The sequence below is a fragment of the Crocuta crocuta genome, unplaced genomic scaffold, assembly GCF_008692635.1.
Source record: "Crocuta crocuta isolate KB4526 unplaced genomic scaffold, BGI_CrCroc_1.0 scaffold145, whole genome shotgun sequence".
NCBI lineage: Eukaryota > Metazoa > Chordata > Mammalia > Carnivora > Hyaenidae > Crocuta > Crocuta crocuta.
The window spans coordinates 421,983-447,046 of record NW_027530857.1 but is presented as its reverse complement, the minus strand read 5'-3'; the positions used below and the strand labels follow the sequence as shown (position 1 = coordinate 447,046).

At 42.9% G+C, this 25,064-nt stretch overlaps 2 protein-coding genes and 1 long non-coding RNA gene across 4 annotated transcripts in view; 2 read left to right on the top strand and 1 right to left on the bottom strand.

The window, feature by feature from the left end:
- The first annotated feature begins 65 nt into the window (after positions 1-65).
- On the top strand, positions 66-5,104 carry ACOT13 (acyl-CoA thioesterase 13). The gene is made up of 3 exons (XM_077769558.1): positions 66-304; positions 2,390-2,574; positions 4,856-5,104. The coding sequence occupies exons 1-3, from the start codon at positions 227-229 to the stop codon at positions 5,013-5,015; spliced, it is 423 nt and encodes a 140-aa protein (XP_077625684.1). The 5' UTR covers positions 66-226; the 3' UTR covers positions 5,016-5,104.
- Positions 5,105-8,943: 3,839 nt separating this feature from the next.
- Positions 8,944-25,064, bottom strand: part of CUNH6orf62 (chromosome unknown C6orf62 homolog) — a 24,578-nt gene continuing 8,457 nt past the window's right edge. Inside the window, exons 1-5 of one of the 2 annotated variants that reach the window (XM_077769557.1) lie at positions 20,732-21,909; positions 18,340-18,516; positions 17,360-17,482; positions 13,148-13,282; positions 8,944-9,403 (exon numbers count right to left, since the gene is read on the bottom strand). In XM_077769557.1, coding sequence (XP_077625683.1) covers positions 9,278-9,403; positions 13,148-13,282; positions 17,360-17,482; positions 18,340-18,516; positions 20,732-20,860 — 690 coding nt within the window. In that variant the 5' untranslated portion in view covers positions 20,861-21,909 and the 3' untranslated portion in view covers positions 8,944-9,277. Of the gene's footprint in view, positions 9,404-13,147; positions 13,283-17,359; positions 17,483-18,339; positions 18,517-20,731; positions 21,910-25,064 lie in introns of those variants that run through there. The other variant, XM_077769556.1, reaches the window with a different exon arrangement.
- The window catches only part of LOC144235948 (uncharacterized), a 16,586-nt gene continuing 14,036 nt past the window's right edge, over positions 22,515-25,064 (top strand). Inside the window, exons 1-2 of the long non-coding RNA XR_013336365.1 lie at positions 22,515-22,880; positions 24,747-24,887. This is a non-coding gene — a long non-coding RNA (uncharacterized LOC144235948). The remainder of the gene's footprint in view (positions 22,881-24,746; positions 24,888-25,064) is intronic.

The window sequence follows — 25,064 nt, the reverse complement described above, 5'->3', positions numbered from 1 at the left end:
GGTAAAACGGCGCGTGCGCGCACGGTCACAAGGGGGCGCGGAACGTCAGAGCGCGAGCCGCGGGGGCGTCGGCCGCAGCGCGCGACGCCGGGCCTAGTGCGCGTGGTGGGCGGGGAGGGCGTGGGTTTCTTCGCCCTGCTTGTCCTCGGTCTTTTGCGGAGTTCGGGGCTCCCGGCTCTTGCACGGTTCCTTCTTGTGCGGTGCCCAGAAGCAGGAACGCTCCACGATGAACTGCTTGGCAAAGAATCTGCGGGAAGTGATGAAGGCGATCAGTGGTAGCGGTTTTGATAAAGTTTTGGAAAAGGTATTGGAGTCAAAGCCTTGGCTTCTAACCAAAGTAGATTTGGGGCGGGTTGCGCTGAAAATTAGTAGCTCTCGCTAGATTCTGTTGGACTGCGCGGGTAAATTCACTTCAGTAATGGTTGCTGCCGTCATGGAGAGCCCTTATGTGCTAGGTCAAGTGCATAGTTGATTTCATCTAAGTGTATATAAATATAGGTCTTCTTTGATTTCAGGTTGGGCTACCTCGGGATAAGCCCATTGTCAGTTGAGAATATGGTGGGTCGCAAGTGCATTTAGCATGCCTAGCCTACACAGCTTAGCCTAGACTGCTTTAAATTTGCTCAAGATCACTTCTTATGCTGCAGTTGGGCAAAACCATCTAACACGCAGCCTGTTTTGCGAAAAGTGTTAAATACCTCAGGTCGTTTATTGAGTGCTGTACGGAAACGGGGAATGGTCGTATAGGCCCGGAGCAATTTTAAGTAGAGTTGCTACGGTCCTGATGCAGCGGCAGCCCGGGAGCTCCCTGCCACTGCCCCGCACTAGGAGCGCTCGGGGCTGCGCGCACGCAGCTAGCCTGGGGAAAGATCCAGACTCCCACTTTGGGGTCGTTTCTGTTGAATGCGTACGGCGTGCGCCATCGTGAAGTTGAAAAATCCTAAGTCAAGGCATCGTAAGTGGGGAACTGTTTAAAGGATTATCGATGTGCTGGAGACTGAGTTGCTCGGTTTCAGAGCTATAAAGGACTTTAAAGTTCAACCCTTCAACAAACAAGTGACTGTAGTGCTCTGGGGGAAAAGAGTAAGAGACAAATATTTATTACATTTACGCTGCACTTGCAGCCAGGAATGTTTGAAAATAAATACTTGCAGTAAGGCAGGAAAGCCAAGTCCCAGGTGGAGTGGCCCTACACAGTTGGGCAAGCTAGCCTCTGTCCCCTTTGCCGCATGAACAGACTAGCCCAGATTCCTGGTTCTTGCTGTCTGTGTAGAAATCCTGTTCCATAGGTCTCGTTTATAATAAACATGAATAATAGAAGCTCTTGGTTATGTCAGATTCGGAAGACACCTAACAACCTAAGAACTTTTTTTTTTTATATTTTTATTTATTTCTAGGAGAGAGAGAGAGACAGCGTGAGCAGGGGAGGGTCAGAGAGAGAGGGAGTCACAGACTCTGAAATAGGCTCCAGGCTCCGAGCTGGCAGTCAGCACAGAGCCCGACGCGGGGCTCGAACCCATGAACCGCGAGATCATGACCTAAGCGAAAGTCGGATGCTTAACCGACTAAGCCACCCAGGCACCCCAGATTATTTTATTTCTGCAGTTGAGATTAACAAAAACTACTGTCTTTTCTCTAAATGTTCCTTCTTCTTTAAGAACAATTTATATATGAGGAGGCACCTGGGTGGCTCAGTCAGTTGAGCATCTGATTTCGGCTCACATCATGATCTCACAGTTTGTGGAATTCAAGCCCCACGTTGGGCTTTGTGCTGACAGCTCAGAGCCTGGAGCCTACTTCAGATTCTGTGTCTCCCTCTCTCTCTGCCTCTCCCCCACCCAAGGTCTGTCTCACACTCTCTCTCTCAAAAATAAACATTAAAAATTTTTTAAAAAATTTATATATGGGTTAATTTCTATCATAGAGAGATTGGCAACTTATTTGAATTTCTAATCAACTGTTTTGGGGTGACTGAGCTTAAGATTTTATTTTTTAAGGAATGCCTGGGTGGCTCAGTCGGTTGGGTGTCCGACTTCAGCTCAGGTCATGATCTCACAGTTTGTGGGTTTGAGCCCGTCGGGCTCTGTGCTGACAGCTGTTTTAGAGCCTGCTTCAGATTCTGTGTCTTCCTCTCTCTGACCCTCTCCTACTTGCACTGTCTCTCTCTCAAAAATAAACATTAAAAAAAATTTAAAAAATTTAAAAAATCTACACCCAACATGGGGCCCAAACTTACAACCCCAAGACCAAGAGTCGCACGCTCCACCGACTGAGCCAGCCAGGAGCCCCCGGGGTGACTTAGTTTAATCGGACGATTCTTGATGGGCTGTTTGGGCTTTCCTAATACTAAAGAATGTCCCAAATCCTTTTTTTTTCCTTTTACACTTAGGTGACTCTGGTCTCTGCTACCCCTGGGAAACTGGTTTGTGAAATGAAAGTAGAAGACGGCCACGCCAATAAGTATGGCACTCTCCACGGCGGTATGACAGCCACCTTAGTGGATAACATATCCACGCTGGCTCTCATATCTGTAGAAGGGGGAGCACCAGGAGTCAGTGTCGACATGAACATAACGTACGTATCCAAACTGTACTACGAATACCTTTTTTTTACCGTGAAAACTCATTTCAAACAATGATTCTTAATACATTTATAATATAAGTAAAATTGAAAGTGCCCGGAGCTGGTCATCCTTATGTTCACATCCTTATAGGTGTGCCCAGAATATCCCAGAGCCTTAGAATCTAGAATTAGAGCAGCCGATTGCCAAATGCAGTGTGTATGTATGTATCCAGAGGAAACGTCTGTCAAAAGAGCAGACCTTTGGCTTCTATTATGGATACCGGTTGGGGAAAAACTCCCACTTGTAACGGTTTCACACAGTCCTGAAAAGCACCACCTGTGCAGAGGCCTTAGGGGGGCTCTATTGAGTGCATATAGAGAAAAGCCTGAACGACAAATTCACAGTGGGCTACACCTCCCTGGAGCATACATCAGCACTGCCTTGTCGGGGGGGAGCACAAGTGTCCGGTTTTGCAGTCCTGACCTCTCCCTGCAGCAGCCAACAGGCTCAGAGGCATGAGCTGTGTGACCAGGAAGCAGCACCCCAGACATCAGGCTGTCGCTCGCGCTGATAATGCCTGCGGAGTCAGGGGTTTCCAGATGTAAAAGACCCGGCTCCAGTACTAACTAGGACTTGTGCCAGTCCGGCCGCTAGAATGCAGGACGGCTGCTTTTCCCGTCTGCACAGCGGAAGAGGGGTTCTTACCGGGGGCACAGGACAGCCAGTGTACGCAACACGAGGGCGGTGGAAGTGACCTTATCCAATGTGTAAACAATCTGAAGCTTTTGTTAGGCTCACTTAAGAAAATTCAGCCCTTCTTTACGATGGAAATAAATGGAGGGAGCCATTCACAGATCCCAGGACAAGAGGCAAACGCTCTTGAAAGTAAGATCCACAGAAAGAACGGCTTCCACTTGTGGTCCTGCTGAGCGTGCTCAGCAGCCCTTAACTTACTCCATGAGCAGGGATGGGACCCGCTGATGATCCCACGGGGCCTTGGGAGCCTCTACCCAGAGCGGAGATCTTCAAACCTGGCACTGCCTTTCAGGATCTTCTGAGATCCCACTGCTGCTGTCGTAAGCCTAGAGAGTCTTTAGTAAGTCAGACATCGCTTCCGTCACGAACTGCCTGAGCTTCAAAAACTGACCCACTTGAACACACAGTCTCAAAGGTTTAGTGTCGATATTTCAAAAAGAAATGACAACTTAAGAATGAGATGGGAAGTGTTGCGCTTAAAAAATGCACACAGCTCATCACCAGCAATCTAAGGAGCCAGTATTAATTCCTCATAGTCCTCACATTTAAGCCGTTTTAAGTGCAGTAAACTGCAGAATTTACTCGTGCAGTTGAGTGAATTCTAAATATTGACAGATGAGTAGCCCCCTCTTACCCACGGGATATGTCCCGAGACCCCCAGTGGATGCCTGAATCCGCAGGTGGTACCAAGCCCTATATACACATACGTGCGGTACAGTTTATCAACTAGGCACAGTAAGGTTAACAAGGATGATGATCATATAGAATGAGCGTAATATACAGTAATGTTATGTGAATGTGGTCTCTCAAACTACCTTGTACTGTCCTCATCCTCCTAGTGAGGCTGGGAGAGGAGGAATTGCCTACAGCAGGAGATGCCGGGAGGGAAGAGGTAGGCAGGGGTGCAGCGTTAGGCCACTGTTGACCTTCTGACAGTATCAGGAGGACCATCTGCTTCTCTCTGGACCACAGGGCACTCAAGCTATGGGAAGTCAAACTGCAGGTAAGGAGGAACCTGCTGTGTAGACAGACACCAGTAACACTTCACCCCGGACTTAGCAGAATAAAAGCTGGGGAAAAATCTTTCACCAGCCCCAAATAAATAGAGGAAACTTCAGTGTGTGTATGTGTACATGCGTGTGCAGGGTGGTGGGCAGGACCCCCTTCTCATATTTATGGGAAAAGAAACTTGTATGGATATGGGAAGATGAACTTGGTCAAGACCAGCCATTCAATTCTGGTAGGACAGAAAACGTATGGATACTATTCTTAACTATTTTTAAAGGAAAATAAAAGTAGTTTCAAAAAATTTTAAGGTGCGCCCAAGTGGCTCAGTTGGTTGAGCACCCATCCAACTTCGGCTCAGGTCATGATGTGGGTTTGGGAGTCCTGCTGTCAGAGCACAGCCCGCTTGGAATCCTCTGTCCCCCTCTCTGCCCTCCCCCACTCAAGTGCCTGCGTTTGTTCTCTTTCAAAAATAGAGAATTTTAATAAATTATTTGCTGTTAACTATATTTAAATTTGTTTCCCTTCAAGGTACATGTCACCTGCTAAAATAGGAGAAGAAATCGTGATAACAGCATATGTCCTGAAGCAGGGAAAAACCCTTGCATTTGCCTCCGTGGATGTGACGAAGAAGGCCACAGGAAAATTAGTAGCACAAGGCAGACACACAAAACACGTGGGAAGCCCATAATACCAGACTATCAAGAAGGTACCGGACAGCAAACACTAGGCGTTGACTTGAACAGATGTAACTTTCAAAATAAATTAGCACAACCAGAAGTAGTGAAGAAATCTTTTCTTTGGGGAAAATGACATAGACATTGAGTGAGACACTTCATTTTAAACCTCTTCAGTTCGTAATCTTCTGCATATGATACTCGGATGGAAACATTCTTAGCTGAAAGGGTCTCTGAAAAGTCAGGTAAAGCAAGATGCTAGCAAGACGATTTCGAAATGAGATTACCTTAAAACTAAAGTCCAATGTTAAACTATTTTAAGTTCTTAGGAAAATATAAATGGTTAAGCTGTGAATTTAGGTCCTTCTCAGCTCTTAAAATAACTGCTATGGTTTTTAAAAACCCAGTTTCAAAACTATGAAACTTCAAAATAGATGAAACATAGCCCATAAGGGAAAATGAAATATATTGAGCCATATAGCCTAAAATAGTGAAGGAAGTCTGAGGCAAAGCACAGAGGTGAAACAGTAAATAGTCCAACGGATGTGCTGTTTTTCTGATACACAATTTCTTGCAGTTGCCTGGGTGGCTCAATCGAGCATCCAACTCTCGATTTTGGCTCAGGTCATCATCTCATGGTTCGTGAGTTTGAGCCCTGCATCGGGCTTCAAGCTGATGGTGCAGAGCATGCTTGGGATTCTCTCCCCATCTCTCTCTGCCCTTCCCCTGCTCATTCTCTCTCAAAATAAACTTAAAAAAAAAAAAAAAAAGAAAAGAATGTATTACAGGACTGGCATATTTTATATTAAGGGCAGGGAGAAAAACATACGATTATCCCCTTTCATTAATACCTAGAGTAAAACCATGCGGATCACAATATGGGATCAGAAAGATTAAATCACAAATCAGTCCACTTCTCAAGTTCTATTGATCACGGCATTCTTAATATTTCATTTCTGCATCATGGGGTCTTCCGAGGATTTCACTAACTAAACATCAAAAAAAAAAAGAGAAGCAACTTTAAGTTTGGAAACACTACCAACAGTTAAAGGTTGCGTATCTTTTGCTTGTTTAAGAATACATGCTGATCTGTGCTCAAAGAACAGCAGCAAACTTCTTCCTAACAGTAAGCACACAAGGCACCCAGTTCTTGATTTCTAATATTTCCCTCTAAAAGGAAACTGGGCTCCTTGGAGAAAATAGCTGATTCCAGGGCTAGGGGGCTGAGACAGGGAAGTTGACGTGAACATTTCTTGTGCCTTGAGAGCAAGCAAGTGTTCAAGTTAAAATGGCAAGAGCCATGCAAACTATGCAGCTTTGAGAAAAATGAATCCACACCATTTAGGTAGATACTCTATGAAAGAGTTAGGTGGGGTCTTCCTTGTAAAATGCTGATAGATGTGGAGAAAAGGGCAAATCATGGAAAATTACTAATTTGTAGTGATCCTAGTGAAAGACTGGTTACAGCAAAAATCAGAACTCATCAGTGGTGCTCCTGATAAAGCACAAGGTACTCCCATGTTGCTTCCCAGATTGCTTCTTGGTTTCAAGGGGGAAAAACAGTAACTTTACAATGTACAAACAGGCCACCACCTTGACCAATCAAAGTTAACATCGACAAAGAGCAACTTGACAGTGCACTTCTGGCTATTAACTGGAGTAAGGTCACTTAAACTGTGTGCTGGCCAGAATGCATAATCCAAAATTTAACCGTGAAGAAATAGCATTCAAATGCAAAATGAGGAACACTTTATATTAAAAAAAAAAAATCAGCCTACTCTTCAAAAATGCCAAGGTCATTAAACAAAGGCTAAGGGCCTGTTTCAGATCAGAGGAGATGTGACAGCTACATGCAATGGTTTAAAAAGACTCAAGGGTATTAGGACAATTAAAACTGGATATGGACAGCTGAAGGTATATCAACACCGCATTTCCTGAAATCGGGTAACTTTACTGTGTTCTAGAAGAATATCCTTGTACTTGGGACATAAGCTAAAGCACTAGGAAGTAAGGAATAAAGATGTACCTGTGAGATATGTACCAAATGCTCAAATCGTTCAGAAATAACGTATAAATACATGTGTAGAAAAAGTGGGGGGAAAATGTGGCTAAGACGTGGGTAAAGGTTATACAAGAGTTTCCTGTATTACAACTTTTCTAAACTTACTCGAAAATAAAAACTTAAAAAACTGATTTACAAGTATAACTCAACATAGTACAATAATGTAGATCTGGATCCTACAGACACAGCCAGCCTGGGTTTAAACCTTCCCCACTCCGGATGTGAGCCTGGGCAGGTTACCAAACCTCTGTAACCCTTTCCACCTCGCTTGTGGAAGTTTCAGGCAGGACCTCGCCACGAGAAACATCCAAAGCCATTATTTCAAGTAGATTCTATTTTTCAATCGATGAGGAAACATGTCAAATTAGGAATATTTCTTGGGAGTGCCTGGCTGGCTCAGTTCGTGGAGCATGTGAGTCATGAAATCAGGGTCGGGAGTCCGAGTCCCACACTGGATGTGGCGCCTACTTTAAAAAACTTTTTCTTTTCCATGAAGCAAGGGACACGGCCAACTTGAGAACTGTTAAAGCTTACAAAATGTCTTTGATTCCTTTTTTTTTTTTTTTAATGTTTTTTATTTCTTTCTAGGAGAGAGAAAGAGAGAGAGAGACAGCGTGAGCAGGGGAGGGTCAGAGAGAGAGGGTGTCACAGACCGAAACAGGCTCCAGGCTCTGAGCTGGCAGTCAGCACAGAGCCCGACGCGGGGCTCGAACCCACGAACCGCGAGATCATGACCTGAGCGAAAGTCGGACGCTTAACCGACTAAGCCACTCAGGCGCCCCTCTTTGATTCCTATTCTTGAAATTACAAATGCAGCTGCTTTTTTCTGTCCTGAATTCACTGTGTATGTACCATGGACTGTAAAATAACCCCCAGGTCATCAGTAACACCTACCCAGTGGCTTGGGGAAAAAAAAAGCTACCACTTCAAAGTTTTGTGTATTCACCTGAATAGTCAGGGAACTTTCACCTATTTTATTTAGGTTTTCATTTTTTTTTTTTTTTCCAAATTCCAACCAGAAGCTAAATACAATTGGAAACCAGTAAGCACTAAGTTCTACTCCAAAGGAGTACGATCATTCAGATTTACCCCATAGAAGTGTGCAAGCTGTAAGCAAAGCTTCTCTTCAGTAAAAAGAAAAAACAAAAAACTATACAGTAGTCTTTCCTTAGGTTCATTGCACTAAATGAGTTCTGCTTTTAGAGCTTTGACACTCAATGTTTTGTGTGTTTTTTTTTAAACAATTTAAGATCCCAACTTTAATAACTTTTTTCTAGTCCAAGAAACCCTCCTAAGTTTTCCTTTAGGACGGTGTAGAAACCAGTATTTCTGCACAATTCACTGTATTCTTTGTAATAAAAACCTCTTCTCTTTAAAAACAAAAAACAAAAACCAAAAAGGAAAGTCCTCTCCCTAGCATGGTTTCTGCAGCTATGAATGGACTTCTCAGTTTTACAGCTGCGTTCACTACTTCAGACTCCAGATCTGCTTTCATGTGTCTGACCGTATCCACATTCAGCAGAATACTCTTTTATAACAACTCGGGGAAAGAGATCTGGAAATAAAATACATACATTTATGAGTACCAGGAAACAAACATGGCCCAGTAAAACATGAGGCAAGAATGCCTACAATGAGATGCTTTTTTTTTTTCCCTTAAAAGATTTCTTTCCCGTGGTTGTATTTTATTTTATTTTATTTTTTAAACAACCACTTGTGGTCACTGACACACAGTGAATCTGACAGTGCTCTGGAACAACGGTGATTACGGCAAAGCTATTCGGTTTCTTTAAATGTTATGTACGCCTTTTACATTCATGTCTTACCCTCTAAATACCGATGACAGAGGTCAGAGAGGCAAAAACCAGCACAAATGGAAAGACCATCAAAAATGAGTATCACCTTGTGCTTTCAGATACATGTAAGCATTTCAGTGTACACGGTCCTTCCGTTTCACATTTTTAGCAGACGCTGATGCAGTGCAGCAAACGTGCAGAGCAGCTCCTTTCACAGTCCGTGCAGAAGACACCTACTTGGTTTTCAGTTCTGAGACACAATTAAAAAAAAAAAAAAAATCCAGGATGAACAAGTTTCAAAAATGCATAGTGTTCTGTGCATGAGTCCATTTTCTTTAAACTCTGAAATAAAGTGTAAGAAAACAAGAAAACAAACTGCTGCTGCACTCTGATCGTCTCCACTTGGCTGGCCAATCCTCTATTCCGGCAGGTAGGGATGGAGGTGATCCTCTACGGTGCCAACTGCCCAGTGGGTGAGCTGCTCCTGCGGCAGGTAGAGGCAGATGCTGCATAACTTGAAGATTGTAGCTTTGTTTTTTGGAGTCTGGAAGGGGAACCATTTTAATAATCTTAATAAAGACGTTTACAGAGTCGATCAACTGTCACATGAAGTCAATCTCCCATAATTCTATTAAGCAGTTATGAACACAGGACTGAAGCACACAGACTCAGGTAATAAATTATGGTCTGTACCCACCGGAACCAGTCTAGTCAGAAAGACAAAACCTTGCCAGATAAATACAGAAAGAATAAACATGATTATAAACTAAATAAATGTTTATAGAGTTTATTTAAAGCAAAAAATTGAAAATCAGAAAAGTCAACCATGGACAACTTGTTAAAGGTTAAAAGCCAGAGAGACAGATCTAAGCAGAAATCTGAAGCCACAGTCCGTGGACAGAAAGACAACAAATGTGTCACAGTGGAAGATTAGAAGTAGGGAAAAAAGACTGAAGCATAACCTGGGGTAAAGGACTGCAAGAAAGCGAAAGTATTGCCAGAGGAATAAAACTCTTTAGTTACTATTTTTGAAAAGCAGTTACTAGGGGCACCTGGGTGGCTCAGTCAGTTGAACGTCCAACTCTTGATTTCAGTTCAGGTCATGAGCTCCCTGGTTCGGGAGTCTGAAAACGGCGCTGGGCTCCGTGCTGACAGTGCAAAACCTGCTTGGGGTCCTCTCTTCCCTTCGGTCTCTGCCCCTCCCCAGCTCTCCCTCTCAAACATTAAAATAAATAGTTACTACTTAACATCTAATTTATGCCGAGTGTGTTGTTAGGTGCTTGCACAGAGCACCACTGCTAGTAAGCGGAAGATGGAATCTAAATAAACCCAGACCTGCCCACCTTCAAAGTTCACTACAGCACCTTAAAAAAAAAAAAAAAAATCAGCTTCCATATATAAACCACATAATGCACGTACATTTTTTCACTTTAAAGAAATTTTTTAAGGTTATTTACTTTTAGAAAGAGAGAGCATGCGGGTGCATGATTTGGGAGAGCCAGGGAGAGAGGGAGACAGAGAATCCCAATTGGGCTCCACACTGCCAGTGCAGTGCCCGACACGGGGCTCGAACCCACAAAACCATGAGGTCATGACCTGAGCCAAAACCAATAGTCAGACGCTTAACCGAATGAGCCACCCGGGTGCCCCCATTTTTTTCAATTTAAATGCTCCAACCACCTTATGAATATCATTTGCACAATTTAACAAAAAACACCCACGCTCACATAAGTTCCCTGTCCAAGATTTCATAGCCAGTAATCGGCTGCATGTGGCTGAGAACCCAGGCTCCAGGCACACGCCTCTCCACCACATTCCCTCCAAAATCAGCAGTTGGTCTAGCTCTTTTCATACATCTTGTATGATGATGATGAAGGACCCAAGATCTCCGCTAGAGGATTCTGATCAACTAATTCAGTTTCCTGGTTTCCTCACCTCTAAAACGAGAGTAACAAGAGCTACGCCTCCCAGGCCTGTTGTGAGGGTGCCGGGAGCTCACGTTCGTCCAGCTCTGCAAGGATGGAACCTAATGCGCAGTGTCGCCATCCAGTCAGGTCCCTCATTCCTTGTTATGGGCCAAGTATGGCCACTCAGCTGTGGGTCAGGAAGCCCAGGGACAGCCTGAGTGGGAGAGGCACCTAAGAGCGCTGGAGACCAGATGCATCTACGGTGAGCATGGACATCAGCCATCACGCTGCCCAGGATTCAGGTTCCTAGGACTTGGGACTTTCAATGCACAAATCAGGGCATTGCAGACAGACAGAGAGCTGGTCACCCTACCTACAACATCAACTTAGCTGATGAGCTTACAATTTTTTCATTAAAAGGATTCAAGCTATCTGCTTCATAAAGTACAAACATCTGACCTTGATATAAAACAGGAGAAAACTTACTACTTATTTAGCGAAGTTACTCCTTCAAGCCATTAGCCATTTCTATATAGTATTATTGATCTATATATTCGTATGATAATGGGGCACCAAGGTGGCTCAGTCAGTTGAGCGTCTGACTTTTTAATTTTGGCTCAAGTCATGATCCCAGGGTTGTGGCACTGAACCCTGCACTGGGTTCTGAGCTGAGTGTGAAGCCTGCTTAATATTCTCTCTCTCCCCCTCTGCCCTTCTTCTCAGCTTACATTCTTCTCATTTTCTGTTGTGGCTTCCATAATATTAAGTCAAGAGCCTGCTATCCAGTATTATCTCAATAAGTTACTCAAATGAAAGTACACTACCAGTAGTTAAAAAAGGAAAATTAAGCAACTTCAAAATAGCCACCATAAGAGAGCTAAGGTAAAGATGAAACAGGAAAGAGAACCCCCAAAACCCACCCAAGACATATGGTTTTTCTGTTACTTGTATGAAATGCCTCCACTGAAATGAACTTCAGCACTCGTCACTGGTGAACTGCATACTGTACTTCCCTATTGCTGCACACACACCCCCCCTCCCCCCCGGCCCCATCGCAGGACGGGAGTCCTCGATGACAGACTGCTGTCGATTGTGTCCACTGGTGTACAGCCCCTGGCAAGCATTCATTTGCTGAATGAATGGTAATTGAAATGATGCTATTTTTAAAGGTTAATAACAAAATATCTGTTATAAATTCTAAATGATGATACTCAGGTTTAGGTTTGAGGAGACAGACAATGTTGTACAGAATAAAAAATAATCAGGAATACCTGCATTGCTTAAATTGAAAAGTGCTTATTTAAAACACATTTAGATCTATTAAATACAGATGTATTTTATCCCTTCAGATTTTTAAAAATAATTTTCTTTAAAAAAAATTTTTATGTCTTCATTTTGAGAGACAGAGAGCGAGCAGGGTAGGGGCAGAGAGACGGAGACACAGAATCCGAAGCAGGCTCCAGACAGAGCCTGACAAGAGGCTGGAACTCAGGAACCGTGAGTCACCCAGGCGCCTCCAGAGTTTTATTTAAAAGATCTGAGGCTAGAGCTTCTCAAAGCTTAATGTATTACTGACTACCTGAGGATTTTGTTCAGAACATAGATTCCGACCGAGGAGGACTGAGGTAGGGCCTGAGAATCTACATATTTAAGAATCTGCTATGATCTGCTGACCATCCTCAACATCAGAAAGCTCTACCACAGGGTTTATTAAACCGCTACTGTTTTAAGTTTACTGGAGTTTACCGGCATCATGACTTTTCCAAGCTCCCAGGTAGTTCCAATTTGCAGCAAGCATACGGCCGGAAACCACTGTTCTAGAACAAGGTCCAGGATAGCTTCTGATTTTTTGATTTTTAAAGAACTTCAAAAATCATGCAGTTTTGAAGCGGCAAAACAGAATTAATCAATTAACACGTATGGAAAATAGTCTGCTGGGATGCCTGGCTGGCTCAGCCGGATCTCCCCGTTTGTGAGTTCGAGCCCCACATCAGGTTCTCTGCGATAAGTGCAGAGCCTGCTTCGGAGCCTGTCTCCCTCTCTTTCTGTCCCTCCCCCACTTGCACTCGTTCTCTCTCAAAGATAAAATAAACATTTTAAAAAAATGTTTGCTAACAAGTTTTTTTTTTTTAAGTTTATTTATTTTGAGAGAGAGCGAGTGAGCCCGTGAACAGGAGTGAGGACGGAGCAGAGAGGGGGAGACAGAGAATCCCAAGCAGGCTCCACATGGCTCAAATTCACAAAATGTGAGATCATGACCTGAACCAAAACCAAGAACGCTAAACGCTTAACTGACTGAGCCACCCAGGCGCCCCTAACGAATAAGCATTTTAAATGAGTTAAGAAGGAAAACAAAACAAAAAAAATTAAAAAACGCTTACCTGCAAGTGCTGTCTGTCAATGAAGAGAAACACTGACTGGTTAGGGTTGTTGACAACAATCCCAGTCTTGTCCTTGCGGCTCAGTACATGCAGAAACTGCTTCTCATAGTCACCGTGATGAAACTCAAATTTGGCCTAATTAACAAACATATTTACACGTAACTACAGACATGACCCTACCTGAAACATCTACTGCATCAATAGGCATAGAGTCATGCTGTGCCATATGGTAGCCAACTGTGCCTACTCAAATTTAATATATTAAATGCAATTTAATACTCAGTCCTTCACGAATGCTAGCCACATCTCAATTCTCAATAATCACATGCGGCCAGTGGCCACCATTCTCAACAGTCTGTTGAGATACACAGCATGTCCTTTATCACAGAAAGTTCTAATTAATAGCACTCCTTTACAAAATTTGACCTCCAAGAAAAACTCTGCCTTAGAATGACTAGATCCTAATTTTCAATGATTTTAGGCCAAATTCAATAAAACTAGATTTTCAAACCTATATGGTTCAAGACTCCCAACATAGCACTTTGGTGCCCCCCAACGGAATACTTATAATTAGGCCCAATGACACCTCCCTCCCCCTTCATTATGAAGAACACACTACAGGTGGCTGTTGTGAAGAAATGCCTTCAATCCCAGGTGCACATCTCGCTACTTCTGTGACTTGTACACATCCCCTAACTTTTCTAAACTTCAGCTTCTGCTCAGGTTCTAACCCAGCAGGACTAAATGATTAAATGATTTAACAGGATTAAATGATCCGTAAAGCCCACACCTGAAAGGTGTGTCCAGCCCTGACACAGATGGATTTGAGAATATATGAACCCCTCAAAATTAGAAAGATGTTTTTATGTTTTTTTTTTTTCAGATGAAAAAAAATTTTAATTTAGGAAGAAGTATTCTCAAATCAGAACATCCTTTTACTCTTTTAACATGAGGAAGACCAGCTCCATCCTCCCACGAAATGTCTGTGGAGAGACTAAGTGCTGGGTGAAACAAACGGGCTAGTGGAGATTTCAAAAAGCAGAGAAACCTTAAAGAATGTCATATTTAGACAATGTTCAATTATTTTAAAAAAGACTGTTAATCTGTTTTACTCAAACAACTTTTATTCTCTTCCGTCAAGACAGTAGGAAATACTAACATGGAAAAATCATCAGTTCCTGCAATCTAGAATTGACCACCCAGCTTCTGTTCTACGCTGTAACATAACATGATATGCCACCCTCACATACTGGTACGTGTAAATATGATATTCAAGTGTACCTCTGCACAAATTCAAATATTTATGAATATGAAAAGCACGAATATGAAAATACGAATAAGGTTATTAAAGGCTCTTACAGAGCTCAAAAGGACAAGCACATGCAAATATCAAACCTAACTTGCTTCAACTGCTTCCTAGAATAAGATGAGGTTATTTGTAAAACCCTAAACAGAGTTCCTATCTTCAAAGTGCTCTGTGAAGGAGAGAGAAATAATTAACACAGCGGGCACTGTAGGCAGTATTAGCAAATGACCGTGGAGTGGGCCTTGAGAAGGGACAATAATCTTCCCTGGGAAAGCACGAAGAAAAGGTAACTTGGAAAATGCCATTCCAGGAAACAGGACCAACATTAAGCATAAGTGTCTCAAAATTAAAATACTGTTCAAGCAAGTGGGGCTGGCTGGCTCAGTCAGCTGAGCATCCAACTTTGGCTCAGGTCACTCTCTCATGTTCTTGAGTTCAAGCCCTGCGTCAAACTCTATACAGACAGCTCAGGGCCTGGAGCCTGCTTCGGTGTGTGGGGGTGTGTGTGTGTCTCTCTCTCTGCCCCTTCCCCTGCTTGTACTCTGCCTCTCTCTCAAAAATAAACAAACATTAAGAAAAAAAAATACTGTTCAAGTAAGAAAGCTTCAAGTATTCATTCCTTGAAGCAAAATGCAGCCCGTAGAACATCACAATGAAGAGAGATTTCAGGGAGACTAAAAAAGGGCTTCTATTATTTCTATGGCATTTCAATTCTATCCTATGGAATAAACAAAGATTTGGGAAGGAATAGTCCCCACGAAAAAGAAAACTCCAAGCAGCAGCATGAAAACAACGCCCAGAAGTAAGAAAATATGTGAATACTGTGATGGAAGAACTAAAACAGCAAGCGCAGTCAGGGCTAAAGAGGAAGGAGAGAGATTTTAATGTGTCGTGTACCTCCTAGTACTCTGGATATATCAGAACTTGTTACTGAAAAACAACCTTTACTTGGGTTCCCACTAAATCTCATTTACTATTCAAACTTTAAAGTGCTTCAAGAGTGAAAGAATCAAAAAAAACAAAAAAAAGTTTTCAAGTTAAAGTTTACCTTTCCTTCTTTCATTTCCTCAAGAACTAAGTAATTTCTATTTAGGACTTATTCATGATACTCATTTATTTTAAGTTAAAGGGGAAGGAAGTTCATCTTTACACTGTTAACTTGTTTCCTGCAGTTAAACTTTAAACTTACACAGTATTACTTTATCCTATATAGTGTTTATATTCAGTCCACAATCTTCTTTATAAAACAGGGCACTTCCCACAGTATGGAGTAGCAAATTCAGAGCACAAGCTCTACGGGCCTTACGTCCTGACTGCCACTAAGCTGCAGGACCGTGGGCTGTTCACCTCACCTCCAACTGCCTCAGTGGCTTCCTTTGCAAAAGGAGGCTGCCGTCTGTATAGTAACTATACGGATGAAGACTCAATGTATACATTCAGGAGACAGCCTAGCACAGTCAGCTCTCAAACACCACTATACTTGAGACAAGACTATTTTAACACAACTATCCCAAATAAGGTCTCAGAAGGAAAGAGAAGATTATTGGAAATTTTTTAAAAAAACAAGGAGAAGTGAACCAAAAATCTTCCAGGGAAAAATTCTGAATGACAACAAAGCCCTTCCCGTGCTTCTGGAGAGCTGTTACAGGGGTGCGTAGGACCTGCTCGGAGAACTATGAACGCGCCCCATCGTTCCTGCTCTTCACACTCAACTTCTATTCTCCAGCACACTCAGGAGGAGTTAGGTGTGTCCACTAAAGGGAAACACGAATACACAATACTTTCACCCATACTTAGGGCTATATGTTTAGAACTTATTTCTGTCAAGTGAATCTTAGAAAAAGGAACGATGATTTATTTGAGCTGTTTTGTAGAACATTACCATGGGGACAGGTGGAGAATACCAATTTGTCTATCATACACAAAGGCACCATACTTCATAGGAATGGATAAATGCAAATTTTTTCAGTGATAATTCTATTTATTTTTATTGTAAGTAAAAATATGATCAATGTATGTATGAAATATACATACATGTAGAATAAAAGCCATACCTGACCTAGAACTAACCATATTAGCTTTCTGGTGGCAATTACCGTACCTTTTCCAATGCATACAAAGGTACTATATATAAAATCAGGATTACTGCCACATGGGCAAATGCTCTTCAACACTACAAACTGTCTAGTACCTCAAGTGACAAGTCAAAAGTCAGCAGGATGCCCAGGAAGACTACTTCACCACCACCACCAGATTTACTTCTCTCTTGTACAATTTATATACAAATCTACTTTCAGAATAGGATTTAACTCATTTCTTAGATCAGACTCCTCTGAGAACCAGATGCGTAGGTATACTATTTCGGGAGTACTATTTCAGAGGAGAATCTTCTGAAGTTCATTCACGGGCTCCTCTATAAATCAACAAATATCTACCCTGAATAGTTTTCTCTGGCCGGTATTTCAAAGACACACTGGGGTAGTTAGGACCACCTTTTATTCTCAACAGATTGTCACCAAATGCTTTCTCCTCTTGCATCACAAATTTCAAATAGATGAGAGCAACTCATGAGTTAAAATGGATTAGAAAGCATATTCTTAAAAAATGTCTCAAGTTGGGGCGCCTGGGTGGCTCAGTCGGTTAAGTGTCTGACTTCGGCTCAGGTCATCATCTCACAGTTCATGGGTTCGAGCCCTGCGTCGGGCTCTATGCTAACAGCCATCTCAGAGCCTGGAGCCTATTTTGGATTCTGTGTCTCCCTCTCTCTCTGACCCTCCCCTGCTCACGCTGTCTCGCTCTCTCTCAGAAATAAATGAAAAAACATTAAAAAAAAAAATTTTTTTTTAATGTCTTAAGTTAGGCCCTATTTACTCACTTAAGCACACACCACACTTAGAATAAAATACCTGAACAGGCCTAAAAGGCTCATCAGATTCCTTCCACCTAGAAAACAGGAGACAGACAATTTTTTCAATATCATTCCGAGGCCAAAGAATGAAATCCATCTCCTGAGTACAGCCAATTACATCCTATAAAATGACCAAAAAAAAAAAAAAAAATTACTTTCAAAGAAACAAAGCTGTAACAAGCAATGAATGTCACAAATTATAGGTTTGATTACAAAAGCACTTCACAAGTACAGAAGATCCATGAAGTATCATTTTATCTATCAAGAGGCAAGAGTAATAGCATAGTACATAATCTGACCGGCCCATGGCTTATTTCTAATCTTTATCTTGTGGAGTCCATGTACTTCGTCCAATGTTCCTCATATCAAGACCTAAATTAATCAGCACATGGTGCAAATTCCAACTGAAGCTGATTTTTTTGTTAAGTCCCTGTATTTTTATTTCCATTCTTCAAAAGAAAAACCTAGTTAATATTTAAGCAAAGCTGTCTTGGTATCTGTATTATATACTTACAGTAAACGATCTTCTCCATTCTTGTTCCTTATTATCATAGTCCAGCGTATTAATTTTCAAAGGCCAATAAACCTTTCAGACCAGTACATGGTTCTAACCTCCCCCCACCTGACTAATTGTGGAGATCAGTTAGTTCAAGTATGTTCATGCTAATTTCCAAAGAGTTGCAGAAGTTTAGGAGGTTGGAAGCAGCAATTCCTTCTACTTTAACTTTCTTATTTACAAGGAGCAGGAGGTCAGTTCTCTCCCCAAAAAGAAAATCCAACGAACAGTAATATAAAACATTCACAGCAATAATACACACCACTATGGCATAATACCACAAGCAAAAGTTATCCACATTTTATTTGAAGTCAACTTTTAAAGGGGCTCATGACCACAGTAACTCCCCATTTCTTAGAGGGGAAAAATGCAAGCTTAACTTGAAAAAACTTACCAAGTCAGGACTGAAAAACAGAACTTACCCTTCTCATAGACTGGTATCGAGGAGCATGGAGCTGTACCACATCCTTCTGTAAAAGCTCTATGGAACTTTCCAAGGAATAGCTGGAATCTCGCACACCTTTCAGGATATTTTCTTCATAATTATTTGTCATAACTGGTATAACCTCAGACACTTCAAAAAGTGCTGATTTTTTCTTCTAAAAGGAAAAAGACAGACATTATTAACCCACCAGCAGCACATGGTTTTTTAACACCCAGTGCATATTACAATATCATGTACCCTTATTCTAACTCAATAAAATTATTAACTGAAGTAACTTTTATGATGAAAAGTCAGATTTACAAATAGATGGACCCTTCTGTTCTTCCTCCAACCCCTATTACCCCCACCACACACAAACAGGCTAGAATCAGAATGTTTTACTGCACGCTTTTACAATATCCATAACAGGTAACTTATTTTAAACAGTAATATTTTTTAAACACTGCGAAAGACAAACCACTAGACACACCTAATGCTTAAAAAAAAAAGTTATTTACTCTTGATGTACTTTTTTTTTTTAACTGACTCTACGTACAGGTAAATTAAAATCTCAGCAGTTTAAAGACAAAGTGTACAAACTGTTGTTTTTTTTAACTCATTACTGCTTTTAGATATTATATAACAAATGTCAATTAATGATTGAAGCAAGGGGAAAAAAAGACTACCAAATTAAGTTTCAAACTAACTTGTGACCAAGTGTTCATCAATTTAGGTTATAACGTTATGAAGGACTCAGGACAACAGCCTGGGTCCTGTTCATTCACAGTAAACACCGGCTGTCATGGTGTTAAAGCTAGATGCATCTTCTGTATTAAATGAAAGAATTAACCTCACCATGCGTATCTTGGATTTATTTCTACTGAACTTAAATACCTTCAATTAAAATCTGATCTTCTCAATTCTGCAATCAATGTATTAACAAAGAAAAAAACTGAGAAGTAAATCCCTGGTATTACCCAATCTCTAGACAATTACCTCAAAACAAACCACTTTGCAGAGCTATACTCCAGGAGCCAAGAGCATTCTTAAATACAGGCATACCTTGGCGATATCGTGGGTTCAGTTCCAGACCACAGCAATAAAGCTAATGTCACAGTAAAGCATGTCAAATTAGTTGTCTGGTTTCCCAGGGCACATAAAATGTATGTTTACACTACATTGTAGTCTAGTAAATGTGCAATAAGCATTATGTCAAAAAAAAAAAAATAGCACATACCTTAATTGAAAAATAGTGCTAAAAAATGTTAACGTTCCCCTGAGCTTTCAGCAAGCAGTAATAACTGATCGCGGATCACCAGAACAAATACAATGATTTAAAAAAGCCTAAAACATTTCTAGAATTACCCAAATGTGACAGAGACATGAAGTGCACAGATGCTGTTGGAAAATGGCACTGATAAGACTTACTCAATCCTGGGTTTCGGCAAACTGTCAATTTATATAAGTCAAAATACCCATGAAGCACAATAAAACCAAGGTGTGCCCGCACGGATAGCCTTTAAGAGTTTTAAGAGTGGGGCAAATACCCAGGAAACTTCCGAATGCTACATAGATGCCACACAACAAATCTATTTCTGGTCCGAAATTAGCTCACTACTTGCGTGCAAAAATTAAAGGAGCATTTCCTTATATTCATAACTTAATCTCATCTCAAACAGATCATTTAAGAAACTGAACAAGTTGCAAAAAAAGAAAATAAATAATAATAATACTGCTTTTATCATGTTCTCCTTGACTACTCACAACTAATTATTTGCCATTTAATGGTGGAATTAATTCTGATTACATTCACCACCCCCTCAAAATTTAGATTTCTTTAGGTCTTTTGAATTTTAATAAGTTGCACTTCTAAACACAAACTAACCATTACAGTCTTTAGTTGTTCCTGAAAATTAAAGTGTGTTGTATTCCATTAACTGTACCAAGAGAAAAGGTATCTTTAGCAAGTTGAACAGACTACTTACTTTAGGCACATAATCATTTTGATTCTAGTTTACCACTTTCAAACGTCCTACTTTATTCATTAGACCATCCTTCAACTCAGTTAATAATGTTCTTTATGTAATTCCACAGAAACGAAATTTACTGTAAAACAGAAATGCGAGTTTTACCACGTTGCTCCCCCAGGTTAACTAAAAATGGACCCTACTAAGCTTCAGAGTCATTTCCAAACCTCGCCTCCAGCCTTCCACGGGGAGCTCCCTGCAACCGCTGGTGCAGAGAATCCAAAGTAAAGTCCAAGGTAATGCGCGCTCGTAGACTTCTGGCAACCACTCTTTAACCCCTAACGCGCAGTCATTTAAGGGTAACAGATAATATACACTTAGAAAAATCACTTGTGCTAATTCACATTAAGAACTTTAAATTACCTTCTCCTTGAATACAAAGGCAATATACATCTTGAAGTCAAACTGGTCAGCTAGAGATTCTTTTTTCTTTCTAAGCTGAGCACGTAGTCTGTTCAGAGCTTGTTTCTTCCGGGAGTTTGGGTCCCCCATTTTTAAATACAGGTGGTACTAAAGCCTTTGGAAATTGTCACTAAACTATGGGCACTTTTTCTTAAGACTCAAGTACAACAGAAACAAGTCATTTTTTTTCCTGCTAATATGATTGAATAGCTAAAATCACGACTGTAACCCAAAAACTGCACCTTCTGGCAAGATTAGCAGACTGTCATATTACAGGGTCAAGAAACAAAAGCTGCTGTCCAGTCATGTTTGACAGTAACTTGGGTGTTATGGGGAAAGAGGAAGGGAAGGAAGGAAAGACAGAGAGGAGAAAATACTTGGAACTAACTTTTTGGAAAACGCATTTGGCTTAAATGCCAAAATAAAGGCTCTGGGGGCAATGAAAAGCCTATAATCAGGATTTAGGTGTGCAATAAAACACAGCTGACACCAGTCCAATCCTTCAAATCCATCCGGATTTCTTCCCCCTCTTTTAGAGAAGGGGTTATGAAAAGGAACGGGGAGGGTGAAAGTGTAATGATCCCTGCTTTCCAAATACCAAAACAAAAAAATTATAAAGAAAAAGGGGGGAAAGAAAAACCCAAAACCCCCTCCCAAAACACAGGAACAGGGTAGGTGGACGAAACCGAAATATCCAATTGGGCTTCACCCGGCCAGACCCATGGCTGCGGCACCTAATCGATCCCGAAGTTATTTCCGACTCCACTATTGCTGTGTATTGCCAGTGCTTGTTATTGATTACACTTGGTGGTAAGCAAAGAGAAGAGTGCAAAATCGGTAGAGAAGGAAGGGGCGAGGTACAGGGTTTCCCTGCAATCAACTACAGTGTAGACCGGGGGCGGACAGCTGTTGCCCAAAGGAGCCATGAGAAAAAACAGCGGAGTCATGACCAACTTCCCCATCACCCACATTTTCACCCTCAGGCGACTGCTAACGCTGCGGCCATGGAAGATCATGATGGCAGAAGGAAGGGGGTGATAGTACGGGAGAAGAGTTATTCCGGCTCCGCGGCGGGACCTGACTGATGCCCGGGATCCCGACGCCCCCAGCCCTACATTCCCCAAGGGAGCCTTCCCTCGGACTCTNGGTCTGTCAGAGAAGAAAACCCCCCAAAATAAAGTTATTTCAGTTCAAGCATCTGCTCTCGAGTCTTTCTTCCCCCCACGGGCGGGCTCCGGCTCTCAGGAAGGAAGGAAGGTCGAGGAGACCCGGAGGGGGCAGAGCCGAAGCGGAGGGTGAGCGTCCGCGGTGGCACAGCCTCGTTCGCCCCCAACCGCTGGCTGCGGAAACGGCGGCGGCCTCGGGCGCCTCCCGGGTCCGGGGCAGAGTCGCGTTTGAGGAGCGGAGCAAGAACAAACAACTTAAAATGGCAGCGACGGCCGCTGCGTCACACGCCCCTCAGCGGCACCGCCCAGAACCCTCTGCGGCTGCGCCGCGCGCGGGCCGCCACCNAGCTCCCGAGTCGGCTCCTCGCCCCGCCCCTCCTCTGTCGTCACAAAGCCACGCCCTCCCCTCGCCCGCACGAAGCGCCCGGATGGACTCCCTCTTCCGGGGTCTCGGTGGGCGGGCGCGATAGGTCCGGCGGCGAGACCGAGCTGAGCCTGCGGGCTGAGTCGGCGGGGGCGGGGGCGGGGGCGGAGTGAGGGAGAGACAGGGAAGTGAGTGTGTTGGGAGGTCGGGGAAGACCCCGATTCGCCTCCGTGTGCTTCCCTTCTAACCTGCGGGCTCGGCCCGCAGGGTCTTGCGGCGACAAGCTGACAACTTTCTGGCGCCCGGGATGTCAGCTGCGCGCCGCGCAGAACGTCTTCGCGGCTCCCACGTGGCTCCGTCCCCACCTCGCCACGTGCGCGGGCAGAGGGCGGTCGTCAAGCTTCGGGAAAGGTCACCGTTGGACACCGTTGGAGCGTGGCTGCTGTGACTTGGGAGACGACCGTTGCACCTGCCCCGCGGATCGTCCCCATGTTTCAGAATGCGGTTTCTCCTGGGATCCCCCGGCACCTGAGACCCGGCGCCCTCTTGTAGTTCACGGTCTTAGGGAAACAGGAAGAGGGTACTGTGGGACGTTTGCCGCGGAATCGAGGGCGTTGAGTCTCATTTTCTAGAACTCTGAGGTGCTGATAACGCAGTTACAAGTCGGTGATCAGCAAAAGTCAATGCTCGACAGGAGTAAAGCTACACTCCTTTATCAACTACTCAGTGTGATGAAATTTAGAAGTCCATTGGGTCCCCGGATTACTGCCCTTCACTTGAGAAAATCAAAATAAATTACCTGCAATGCCCTTTTTTTCCCACGCGTGAGCCAAAAGAACAATTGGGACTTACCCTTCCATATAAATTCTTGTCCAGAACTGAAGGATGAAATTCCTGCGGTTTCCAAATTATTGCTAACCACGACAAGATGAAGCCAACATTTTGCTACTGCTTCCCTGATTTGATTTTCACAATCACAATACTAATGATAATTGTAAATCATCACTATTGGAAGATTTAGGGTAGTTTATGATAGTTGGTTAACAAAAAAAGGTATTTAGAAAGTTAACACTGGTTTGTGTCTATTTTCCTAAGAACATTTTCTTGTTAAAGCAGATTATAAATTTAAGTTTTTTAAGAAAACATATTCTTTTAGTTTATTTATTTTGAGAGGCAGAGAGAGAGGGAGAGACAGAATCCCAAGCAGGTTCAATGCTGTCAACATGGAGCCCAACTTGGGGCTCAAACTCACGCACTGTGAGATCATGACCCGAGTAGAAATCAAGAGTCAGACGCTTAACCAAGTGAGCCACCCAGGCGCCCCAGAAGATGATAAATTTTTATCAGTACAAATACATCTAGCTTACATTTGATTGTAAAGCCAACATTGAAAAGTAAAAGTGAGGGGTGCCTGGGTGGCTTAGCTGTTAAGCGTCTGACTTCAGCTCAGGTCATGATCTCATGATTCGTGGGTTCGAGCCCCACGTCTGGCTCTGTGCTGCCAGCTCAGAGCCTGGAGCCTGTCTTCGGATTCTGTATCTCCCTGTCTCTCTGACCCTCCCCTGCTCACGCTGCCTCTCTCACTCTCTCAGAAATCAATAAAACATTAAAAAGAAAAAAAGTAAAAGTGACAGGGGCTCTCAGTGTTGTTACCAGACATCAAGTGGCTGCAACTGGCAGCAGGATCCTCTGCTCTCGTCAAGTGAGAGGACGGACTCACACACAGCTAATACAACCAGATTCTCCATCCCCACAAATCTAAAAGAGGAAACAAAACCCACCAAGACCCACATGACAAACCAGCACAGTAACCTGCGCTCCCGTCGATGGATAGGATTATGTCAGTCACCCTAGTGTTCATAGAGGACTGACATAAAGAAACTGCAGCCGTCCATCAGGGACAATACATATAGAGTGTATTTAGATTGATCCCATTAAAATAATGACATTGGGGGCACCTGGGTGGGTCAGTCAGTTGAGTGGCTGACTTTGGCCGGTCATGATCTCCCAGTATGTGGGTTCGAGTCCCGTGTCAGGCTCCCCACTACAGTACAGAGCCCACTTGGAATTCTCTCTCTGCCCCTCCCCTTCTAGCTTTCTCTTTCTATTTTTCTCTCTTTCTCTCAAAAATAACAATTTTAGGGGTGCCTGGGTGGCTTAGTTGGTTAAGCGTCCGACTTTCGCTTAGGTCATGATCTCGCGGTGCGTGGGTTCGAGCCCCGCGTCGGGCTCTGTGCTGACTGCCAGCTCAGAGCCTGGAGCCTGTTTCGGTCTGTGACTCCCTCTCTCTCTGACCCTCCCCTGCTCACGCTCTCTCTCTCTCTCTCCTGGAAATAAATAAAACATAAAATAAAATAAAAATTTTAAAACTACAATAAAATAATGACATTAGAATTTCACCACAGGTTTAAACCCAGAACAACACTGCTTTTTCTTTTCTTTACAGCCAGCACCTCATGACTGAGTTGGCTGTTCGCATGAGTGTTGCTGCAGGGTGCTACTAGCTACTGCCATGAATGATACCAGACAAGCCGGGGTCTCATCTGCACCTCCCAGCCCTCCCTCTCCGCCGCGGCAGGCATCACAGGTAAGTCACTCGGAGGCACAGTTTCTTACCGCTAACCCTGTCACCTTTGGCAAGATCGCTTACAACTCATTCAACTTTTTAATACTGTCAACTATTTAAAATATTCTAAATGCCTGAAAAATAAGGATTTTGCCTTTTTTGATGTAGTTTTACAATGTTTATTCTTACTCACAGTGG